This window comes from Stylophora pistillata, chromosome 7 (genome assembly GCF_964205215.1).
Source record: "Stylophora pistillata chromosome 7, jaStyPist1.2, whole genome shotgun sequence".
Classification (NCBI taxonomy): Eukaryota; Metazoa; Cnidaria; class Anthozoa; order Scleractinia; family Pocilloporidae; genus Stylophora; species Stylophora pistillata.
In genome coordinates this window covers 3000255-3012079 of record NC_142525.1, presented here as the reverse complement: position 1 = coordinate 3012079, position 11825 = coordinate 3000255, and the positions used below count along the sequence as shown (strand labels likewise).

Here is an 11825-nt window from a genome sequence, read left to right as displayed (position 1 = left end):
ACTTGAAAACCTTAAATCAAGAGACCTACAGAATAAACTAAAGAAACAACTCGTTGTTATTCTTGGCGGAAGAAGACACGACATTTGGCTTTGTAGCTGTTTGCTCTATTTTGTGTTGCTACCAGTGCAGGCGAGACCCAACCATTGTCAAAAGAATGTGTCTCAAGTTGCCTCTCTGGCATCACATTGTAATCTATCTTTAACCCGTTGTCAAGTTGAATTTTCCATGAGGTTCTAGGTGATATGATCACCCCCAGAAATTTAATAAAGAATTGTGTCTCCTTTTGACTTCACAGAACATACATATACTTGTATTAACATTTACAACATAAAAAACGTTTACCTTCCATCCTAGGTCTCTTGTTATGTGGAAGCCCGCTCGTCAAGTCATCCGATTTTCGTTTCATCATTTGAAATTTACTTGAACCTAGTATTAATAGCAAACATGTACATTTGTAGCTTGAGTTTATTTCAACATGGTATTTCTAACTTGGTAACATTAAGAAAGAAAACATCAATTTTTTTTGGGAGAGGTTTATCTTTCATCTTATCCGCTTCCCTTGTCAGTAAAGAACATGAAAATTAGAAAAATTGGCAACAAACTCAAAGACGCTCCTCCACCAAGGTTATCTTAGGGCACTAAAGAGATTTTCAGGGGGCAATACAATGTAGTCCAGGTTATCGTGCTTCCTTCCTCTCCTTTGTCCTCGAGTTAAGGTGCACGGAGGTGAGCTGCGGCCAAGGAGACCCCTTGCCACTTAAGACATTAGAAGCCCCTTTTCCCCCCCCCTCCCCACCTTAGAATACCACCTGTTCCTTTACGGCCACTACCCCATCGCACCACCAGCTCAGTACCTTGAAGGAGTTGTAACAAAACGTGAGATCAAGTGGTGCACAGGTAACTCACTTTGACTTTTATAGCCGATCATAAAGAATACCTTCCTAACTTTCAAAAGTAGCAGAATTCTCAGTTATGTACATGAAACGGTTTTCAGCGTTTCAAAACCACTTCTAATGTTTTTTACAAAGGAGAGTTCCAACACATAACTTTGTTGTAAGTTCGTAGTTGTAAACAGAATGTTCATTTATGGAGATCAATTAAAGTAAGGAATGTATTATAAATGAGCCTAAATTCAATTTGGGCAAAGTTACCAGAAACTCGAAAAAAGCCATTTAACCAAGGTCATCTCCGTGGGGTTCTAACAAAGAATTCAACTTAATCTGTGTTCCTGTAAAAAGACCCAATACTTTGAATACTTTATGTCTGGAACAAAATCAAGGCCTATGCTGGGATTCAATAGCTATCCTATATTATCAGACTGCATCTACAAAACACCAGCAGCATATAAACATTTCCATAGAATTTGATTAACCGCCTCCCGGTTAGCTCAATGGATAGAGCGCTGGACTGTTGTGCGGGAGGTCGAGGGTTCGAGGCCCGGCTGGACCAACACTCAGGGTCTTAGAATAATTGAGAAGAATTTGCTACCTTTATATAACATCAAGAAATGGTTCGATATTCTAGTCTTATCGGATAGGGACGAATAAATAGAGGTCCTGTCTCTTGCAGGGTTGGGGTAGGAGACGTTAATTTCCCACAAAATAAACGGTTTGTAAACGGATAGTAAACGGGTAGTAAGGGCGTTTAAACGGTTTGCATGTCCGTTTAAACGAATAGTCCAAAGCGTTAAATGGTAGAGCAAAGTCCAAAAACGGATTCCGTGAACCGTTAAACGGCCGAGAAAAAAAATAAACGGATGGCTTAAAACGTTAAACGGTTGAACAGCATCTATTAATAGATTGCTCAAAACGTTAAACGGATGGACAAAAACGTTGAACGGATAAGGAGGGCTAAAGAACAGCGGGAAGCCATGCACATATCGATCAGAAACCGTTGTGAACAATTATACGAATTGTTGATGCGGAACACTGACGTTTCATGCTAATAATATTCGACTGATAACGATAGAAAACTAAGTAAAATTAAATTACTAGCCTGCCATTAAGCTATCCACTGGCGAGTGAAGCGAGCCGAGAGCGAGTCTCGCCCTGGAGAGCTCGCAATGCGTTTGAAGCAATCTGTCAATCATACCATGTGGACTGAACATTCTCGATAGAAAGAAAATAGAATTGAGAAGCAAACTCATTTTTTCCCATGTTCCTACATTGTTTCTACGTATTGACTGAAATGAAAACGCACTCTCAAGTGAAAAACGTTAAGAAATGCCGCTGATTTTGTAGATTTCACCGTCGGTTAATCGAAACAATTTTGCATGTGCATGTAACAAAACTCAACTTTCTTTCGCTCGTGTTTCATCTAGCATTCGATTTCGTAAAGTAATGTGTAATTAGAGCTTTTATAAAGCAATTTCTGTTTCCTTTTAATCGATGGAAATAAAAGATGAGAAACTCGATAGCCACGGATTTTGTAAATTTTGCCGTACACGTCACTCGAAATAAATTAGCATAATCATGAAAACAAATCTCGCTCTCCTTGTCTTAACTAACGAACATCTGTTTTCGTAAGCTAATCACATCCCTCTTCCAACAAAGAAAACCAAAACTTTAAATAAAATTGAAGGTCTCTACAACCATTTTACATCAATAACTTGAAAACGAGAAGCCTACAGTAATCTCAATGAATCCTCAACAATCATAATAGTAGAAACAAATATTGAAACAATCGCGAAAAGCCTTAGTTAAAAACTCTCTTTAAGTCTACCTGTCGCCTGCTTGCTTTATAATATGCTTACTTAAACGACACTTAGCATTTATTTTGCCTTTGATTTATTTTGCCCTTGATTTATTTTGCCTCTCTCCGCAGAGGACTCGACTGGAAATCTAGAAAAAACTAACACTTTTAATGAGTTTAGTTTCGTAGTGTCTAGGGGAAGTTTCTGGTGTGTTCCGTCTGTGTTGCTGGTGCTCATCTCATCTTTAGTAAAGAAGTATGGCAGAAGCTTAAGCGCGCATTTGTGCCGTTCCGATCCGCTCTGCAGAATGTTCTTCACGACTGGTAGCTTTCTTGGGGTCACGCAGCTACCAATGAGCTCATCGCCAACTTGAGCTTCTGTTAATGCGTGGAAGCTTTGGGTTGCAGGGGTTGAAGAAGTTGAAGCTGTAGGCGGAGTCGGAACCGTTGGTGTTTCTGGAGATAGCGCGAAGATGTCCATATCTTCGTTTAGACTGGCCAAGGCAACAGAATCTATAGTTTGAAGATCATCCTGCTGAAGGATACTGCTGGCTGATAATGGCTGCTCAGTTTCTGGTTGTTGTATCTATTAAAAAGTTAAAAATCATATGTCATTTTGTAGCAAGGGAATTAAAAAAATAAATAAAGGCCATTTTGGTTTGATTAAGTCGAGTAAGTAGAAAATAAATTGAAACCGCTAGCTTTTGATGGCCTTATTTCATTATACCCTGTGTTTTATAATTCTTAAACCGGTTTAATTAGAGTTTAGAGGCACTCAAACAGTTTAGTCTTCTGCAACAAAGTTTGTCAAACCAGTAGTTCCATTACCGAGCACTCCGTCTTTAAAGGCGTAAACGAAAAAGACATTAAAACTTACCATAACGTTTTGCTCTAAAGAATCCAATCTTTGCTCAATTCTACCCAATCGGACTGTGATTTTTCTCTCCACTCCAGACAGGGCGTCTTCGAATTTTTTCATCATCTATTTGAGTAAAACAAACAAATGAACAGTTAATTAAAAAAAGTGAACAATCAAACATCAGGCAAAACCAAAGAAAGTGTCTGTAAAATGAGGTTTCCGTATTAAGACGATTATTTATAAATTACTCAGTCAAAAAGTAATTAGACGTCATCCAAAGGTAAGGCTTGCTTTAGAAACTCATTGTTGACACTGGGTGTCCGTAACGTAGTTAAGCGTGTTGAATTCAGAGAAAAAAAACTGAAAAGGACTTTCCAAGCGACATTTTCTCAACAAGTAACGCATTGTTGTTATGCTTACCTTACAGATACTCTCTTGTAGCAGCAGCTTTATGGAAGCAACATCTTCTGCAGTCGCACCAGCACTGAAACTCTTGGCCTCCTTTTCCTCATTTCGTGCTTTCTTTGCTTTAGTTTCCTCACACCACTGAGCCTCTCTTTTCTTCTGTTCTGCCAAAAACTCTTGGTATGGGTCAACGGGAGTTGCGGAAAGTTTTTTCTGCCCAGCCTTCACCTAAAAGATCAATACAACATTTATCAAAACGAAAGTCTGTTATGGTAGTATAACATCTGAAAACTTAAATGTGATAATACAATGTTGAAACACGCTCGTTCACTTTGTCTCGCGCAAGAAAACGTGATCTTAGACTTCCTGATGTTCGGGTTATTAACAAAAGTCACGTTCAAAAATAGTTATAACCTATATAAAACGATCGCTGTAGATGGTAAATGCCCACTGACATAAAACTATAATAGAATCATAAAGGTAGCTCGTGCATTACATAATTAATTTCAATTATTTACGCTTCACAAGAAGGTAAAAATACCACTTTGAATTTGGAAGTGGCCGGCGTTATCGACATTTTTATGAAACGCGTTACTAAAGAGCACCATGTAGTAATCAGAATTACCTGGGTTGACTTGTTGGGCCGCTGTACCTCATTCTTTTGGGACGGTTGTTGGGCAATTTCCTTAGAGTCTGAATCCGGCTGTTGGTTGCAGTCCAGACTTGGTAACGGCGGTAAGTTTATTTCGCACCACTCCAAGTCTTTCTGATTCAAGACTTCTTCGTCGTCTACAAGAACAAATCGTAAGTACGACAATTAGTTACAACTCAGACTTGTCGCTTAAGCGAGTATTCGCAATAAAACTGACTTACACAAATGTATTCCTGTGAATTCTGCCATGTAATCGAGATGTGAAAGGCATTACTTACCACTTAAGGCTAAGAGTTCAGCGGGTACCTTTCTTCCTTGCCAGTTAACGGTCACCGCCATTCCTTCTTTTAAATCTATACTATTTCCAATGATGAGGCGTGTAGGCGCGATTCCCGTCTTCTTCTCGTCTCGGAAAAAAAAACAGAGCCTTGCGGGGTCGTCTGCTGCTTTCTTTGCACAATTGTCTTACAGTTAAAGCCATTTCGGGTCAAACAATGTCGTTAGAAATGATTGAGAAACAGTGAAGAGTAAAATGCCTTTATATACCAAGAATCCTTAATGAGGAGGATCGAAAATCTCGCTTTTTTATTGGAGTAAAAAAGAACAATAGAAAAACAAGTATATGGTAATATTTATTTTAATCCAACGACTAATCGACAAATCACAAAACGATCAAGTACACTGCAGTTTTTTCCTAAGAAGTCCGCACTAAGATAATATTATTTGTGGCACGTTCCTTCAGAGGTGTTTTAGATCAACTATGGACAACTTTGAAGCTGATTTTATCATTGACTCCATACGTACAATGCGTCTAGAATTAGTCGAGTTATCGGCAGAAAATAGACAGCAGATGCTGTGTATTCTACTAGATGTTCTAGCAGATTCAACTATTCCCTACGATGCCCAAATAGTTTTGCAGCAGTACTTCAAGGAGTACCATGATCTCAAAAAGACCATCGATTCAACACTGACGAGTCTGGACGCGCTGGAACATGAACTGGACTAGAGCAAGTTGTGAAATCAGGTCCGAATAGATTCCATAAAACGGCTCTTGTTAGAGCCAACAAATGAAAAAAGTCATGACCGAGATTCTGGTCATAACCAATGATACTTGAATAAAGGCTGATAGTTTCGAAAGAAACTGTTTGGGGCTGCGTCGGTGGGAGTAACGAAATAATTTGGATATATCAACAAAGTTGAAATGGTAAATTTGCCACCGTAATGATTACAAAAGCTGACGTTTCGAGCGTTAGCCCTTCGTCGGAGCGAATGATACTTGGTTTCTCAGCCCGACGGAATTAGAAATTGTTCGCCAGTAAATTAAGCAATTCGATAAACGTGATGTTAGAAGTTGCTTCGGAAGCGGCGGGTTTTGCCCATAACGAGTTTCGCACACAAAGCGTTTCGCCCAGACCTAGACCCAGACCATAATTGAAAGATAATTTGGTTATATCAACTAAGTTGAAGTTCTAAATTGGCCACCGTAACGAGTAAAAAAGCCGACGTTTCGAGCGTTGGCCCTTTGTCAGAGCGAGTGGAGAGTTTTTTTAGAAACTTTTAAACCTTTAACTTTTCAACCTTCATCAGAGCGAATGGAGAGTTTCTTTAGAAACTTTCAGCCTTTATTCATAATTGAAAGAACTGGGTAAACAGAATAAGAATCTCTAATCCGACTACAATCATTTCTGATAAGAAAGGTCGAGAGTCGTAAGAAATACATACCGTCTTTTCTTGAATAGAAGCCGCGGCTTCTATTTTTTTTTCAAAAGGAAAATAATGCGGCTTCTATTTTTTTTTTTCAAAAGGAAAATAATGCGGCTTCTATTCAAGGGCGGCTTCGATATTTTGAAAGCCATAGTTTTCATGTGTGAAGTGGTCAATTGTGTCTTTTGTGACGTCTATCGGAAATAGGCCTACTTCTGGGCGAACCCATTTTCTATGTTCCACGCGCACTATTGTTTTCAAATTCTATTGACAGGTGAAAGGGTGAGATATTTCTGGAAGACGGTAGTTTCTTTTTAGTTAGAACTTTCACACCGCACACCTAGCCAAGTCAGAAAAATGAACGCTTTCAACAGCGTTCAATTTGCTTCAACACAAAACCAACGCGACCTTCTCGAGAGAGTAAGTGCTGCAGATAAAACCAAAATCAGTCATACTTTTTTGATAAAGATTTGTAAACGGCTCTTTTGTATTTCGTGCTTGAATTACCCTCCAGTCCCCGCCTGATTCTTAGTAAAAGAAACAACTTGTTCGTTTCAACATTTTTATGGTGTCAGGAAAAGTCACGTTTTTCAAGGCATTACTCAACGTTCGTTCTGGGCATACGCATGCTTGGGTCAACGTTTTTCGAGTTACAGTGGAGGCCTACTTCTGGGTGAAACCATTTTCTATGTTCCACGCGCAATTGTTTTCAAATTCTATTGACAAGTGAAAGGGTGAGATATTTTTGCAAGACGGTAATTTCTTTTTAGTTAGAACTTTCATACCGCACGCTTTGCCGAGTTTTTTCCTAAGAAGTCCGCACTAAGATAATATTATTTGTGGCACGTTCCTTCAGAGGTGTTTTAGATCAACTATGGACAACTTTGAAGCTGTTTTTATCATTGACTCCATACGTACAATGCGTCTAGAATTAGTCGAGTTATCGGTAGAAAATAGACAGCAGATGCTGTGTATTCTATCTACTAGATGTTCTAGCAGATTCAACTATTCACTACGATGCCCAAATAGTTTTGCAGCAGTACTTCAAGGAGTACCATGATGTCAAAAAGACCATCGATTCAACACTGACGAATCTGGACGCGCTGGAACATGAACTGGACTAGAGCAAGTTGTGAAATCAGGTCCGAATAGATTCCATAAAACGGCTCTTGTTAGAGCCAACAAATGAAAAAAGTCATGACCGAGATTCTGGTCATAACCAATGATACTTGAATAAAGGCTGATAGTTTCGAAAGAAACTGTTTTTCCGATAGACGTCACAAAAGACACAATTGACCACTTCACACATGAAAACTATGGCTTTCAAAATATCGAAGCCGCCCTTGAATAGGCTTCTACTCTCCACTCGCTCTGACAAAGGGCCAACGCTCGAAACGTCGGCTTTTTTACTCGTTACGGTGGCCAATTTAGAACTTCAACTTAGTTGATATAACCAAATTATCTTTCAATTATGGTCTGGGTCTAGGTCTGGGCGAAACGCTTTGTGTGCGAAACTCGTTAGGGGCAAAACCCGCCGCTTCCGAAGCAACTTCTAAAATCACGTTTATCGAATTGCTTAATTTACTGGCGAACAATTTCTAATTCCGTCGGGCTGAGAAACCAAGTATCATTCGCTCCGACGAAGGGCTAACGCTCGAAACGTCAGCTTTTGTAATCATTACGGTGGCCAATTTACCATTTCAACTTTGTTGATATATCCAAATTATTTCGTTACTCCCACCGACGCAGCCCCAAACAGTTTGGTGTTGCCCAAATGTTTTGGATTCTATCAACTATCACTTTGAGATAATTTTCTGATTCTCAATCACCCGATGATGAATGAGCAATGAATTCAAATGCATCATCTCAGAGTGTTAGATATTTATTCAATATTCATATTAAATAAGTTGAGAGAAAGTTATTAATTGATCCTGGTCAATTGATTATCTAAGTATATTTCATCAATGTGTGTGTGTTTCTGCTTTTGGTCGATTCATTTGGTGTCTTTCACAAGGTCGTTGAATAAATTAAACTCACTTAGTGCACATTAGAATGTGTAAATTTTAGAGTTATGAACAATCGCAATACTTTGTTGGATTTTTTCCTCAGTTCGTGAGCGGGCTGTATTCTACAATTTCTGCGATCTGATTTGTTCAGACAGAGGGCAGTAATCTCCTATCCAGCCGGCTCTCAGCGGGAGGTATCCTTTTCGTGTTGAGTCGCTTTGCAGAACATCTTAGGCTTTCTTAAAATTTTTCACAAACATATCTTGTTTTACCGGCTATAAAGCATTTTTAAGCCAAGACTTCGATCACGACCTTTTGCCAATAAATAACGCTAATTCTTTCTTTTCCTTTTCACTCAGATCACTTTGGTTTTCCGCCAAAATTGATTTCTAAATAAATTTTGGGGTACTAAAACTGTCTTTAAGAAGATTGTAACGCGGCCTAAAAAAATCCCTCCCAAAAAGTAACTGAGAAAGTTAAAATGAGAAGTACTTGCCATTAACAATTAAATTAATCAATGTGACTCTCATTCATATGATATATGAATTCTTCCGAACAATTTGTTCGTTTGTGGAACTTTAAGGAAAGTTTTGAGATCTTCTGTAAATACACTTTTGTTTATCCCTTAACAAGTCCCTTGAATTTGGGTGAGGGTTAGGGTTAGATATTTCTACAGTGAGTTTCACAACAGAAAGCGAACGAATTCGATGGGTGAAAGTCGCATTCAATCCCCTTGTGTCTGGCTAGAAAAAGCTTCTCAATTGACTTCAGTTTTTCGGTGGAAACTGACACAATTTTCACACGCCATTGCAGAAAACAAACAAGCAGACTCACACAAAATTTAACGGACGTGAATCCTCGAGGATTAATCGGAAATCAGCAGTACTTTCCGTGAGATCTTTGAGTGTTTCTTTTTTTCCAAGATCGTTGCTATGGTCAATTTACCCGTGTGTATTTACATTACCAGTACTTACTTGTGCACGATCCTCGCAGCACTATTTACGCAATAGTGAAGATCAGATCTGAAAAAACTCAGGCCTTTACAGAATTCGAACCACTGACCTCTGCGACACCAGTGCAGCGCTCTACCAATTGAGCTAACAAGCCAGTAGCGGTACTTGCCAGTACTGTTGTTTATTCAAAAGTGTATATGCGCTTTTTTGCCTCTCAAATTGACAGTGTCAGATCGTGACAGATACTTATAAGAAACATTTTTCCGAGTTTCCTTGGAAACCTTTTTAAGTTACCTTAATGGAAAGGGGGGCTTAATTTGTTTCTTCCTCTAAAGATAAGGGGGGGGGCTCATTAGAGGGGGGTGGCTTATTTTAGGGGGGGGAGGTTAATGGACGTTTTACCGTATTACTTTTCTGTAGGGGCCCATTCTCGAAGGTCCCGGTAACTTAAAGGGCCCATAAAACTGTTCTGTTGTCATTTAAGATAGGGGTTTCAAAATTTTCTTCCCGCCTAGCAAAAGGACTTCTAAAAAACATCCAAGACTAAAAAAGGTTGTTGATTGAAGTTAGGAAACTCTAAAAAGTGCCCTAACAATTTAAATTGTACCTTTCAATGCAGTCTGCATGCAAGCGATTTAGGATAAAAATGTTCACTGTCTTTAACTGGAGGATGTAAAGTTTGCAAAAATGTATGTACTTAAAAAAAGTTAACAAATTACAGCCGACCTTAAACGTTTAAGGTTCCCTCTAAACCTGAAAGTGACATTAACCTCTGCATGCCGTAATTTGTAACTTTACAGAATGGACGAATCCCTGAAAAGAACGAAAATCAAGTCAGCATCAACCTCACGAAAGCTATCTTGTCGTTAAATATCTAATTGCAGCACTAGTGTTATCACCTGAATGTTGGTCAAACTATTCTGCGTACCTGTATTTATATATATAGCGAAACAATCAGCTTTACCTATGCTCGAAAACTTTCACTATCCTTTCATTTACTTTGTAGAAATGTATGATTTTAAACTACCAAAATTCTCCTGCTTGATATGAAACAAACAACGAATTAATTGTGACCGGACACTAGCCTCATTCAGTTGTGAGTCACTGAAGTATGCTGCATATAGTTATGAAAATGAAAATTTTAAGGGAAAGAAACTTTCGTTATCTCAATTCTAGTTTATTTTTTTAGTTACATCCCGTCAGCCAATTGCATGACAAAAGCGTGACAGCTTGTGAAAGCTCCACGCTCCTCGTGTGCCTCTCGCCTTGCGGTAGTGCAATACACAAATAATGCATGTTCTACTTGGTTTTGCTTCACAAAGCTGACTAAGTAATAACTCAATGGGAAAATTGCCATTCATTCAGCATATCACAGCACAAGGATAAATACATGCATAGGGACAGCAATCGGACTGGTCCACGATCAAACATACTCTCATTTTGCGTCAAGAAAGATCTATAGATTAGGCCTGTCTATTAAAAGCGAAAGAACGTGGAATGAATGCAGTCTCAACACAGGAAGATGAAACGTAAGAGTTGAAAGGTGATGACGTTGATGCTCCTCACATCATTAAGTTACAGACAAACCTGATGCCGTCACAGTTGTTTTAGATCTCATTTAACTCACTTTTGCGAGTAATGGTCTCAGTTTATAGTTAAAACTGGAAATTTCTCTGTGAATTGATGAAAAAAAAAAAAAAAACAACGAATCTAAGGTGAACTTACGTGAAATTTGTTTTTAGGTCGAGGGATGCTGCCTCTAGTTAGGCGTGATATTGTTTCCCTTACCTGTGATCTCGTTGTAAAGTTACTTTCCGTCAGTTAACTGTACTGTATTTATTTATTAATTAATTAAGTAACTCATGGACCTGAAGAATCTTTTCCTGTTTGCGTAACTGGTTGTGCTTCCAGACAACGACGAAAAAGTGAACTAATCGAGGATGTTTGCTTTAAAGAGCGTGAGCGTAACCAGCCAATCATTGCCGGACCATCAGAGCACGAGATTGAAAGACAGAAAACTAAGGTAGAGTAATAATTCTGGTAACTTGAAGCTGCAATTGCTGGTTTGGTCGCCGGAAAAATAGCTCAATGTAAATTTGTCTGTTGGCACTTATACCTTAGCCACTAAGACAGCAATAATAGTGATGAAAAAGTAAACCGCTATAGAGACCCCGTGAGGGCCGCGAGCATCACGCCTCTCCCGTTTTATGCACAACAGCTGTCACGAACTTCACGCTGCACGCGCGTCTGTTCGCTGGTGAAATACACGATCGAGTAGTGTTCGTTCTAATTTCCTTCGCTCCGCACAGCCAAGTATAACAAAATAAGTTAAAAGGGGGGCGGGGGGGGAACGCCATTCATTCAATAGAACACATTACATGGAAATATATAAATATCTGCAATTCAGGACGGAAAAACATGAATCAGTATTTTAGGTCAAGATTTTGTTACTCTCGCAGAAGCTGTTGTGGATATTTTAGAACTTGTAGGCTGATTTTACGGCTGGCATGCAAACAAGCGGAGATTCTGGATTTATCTCCACCAGAATGATAAT

The 11825-nt window shown here is 39.0% G+C and overlaps 1 protein-coding gene across 1 annotated transcript; it reads right to left on the bottom strand.

Annotated features, from left to right (window-relative positions):
• Positions 1 to 2542: 2542 nt before the first annotated feature.
• On the bottom strand, positions 2543 to 5379 carry LOC148726166 (uncharacterized). Its single transcript, XM_088728681.1, has 5 exons — positions 4830 to 5379; positions 4582 to 4745; positions 3972 to 4184; positions 3570 to 3674; positions 2543 to 3278 (listed from the first exon to the last, which is right to left on the bottom strand). The coding sequence occupies exons 1-5, from the start codon at positions 4855 to 4857 to the stop codon at positions 2772 to 2774; spliced, it is 1017 nt and encodes a 338-aa protein (XP_088584807.1). The 5' UTR covers positions 4858 to 5379; the 3' UTR covers positions 2543 to 2771.
• Positions 5380 to 11825: the final 6446 nt, after the last annotated feature.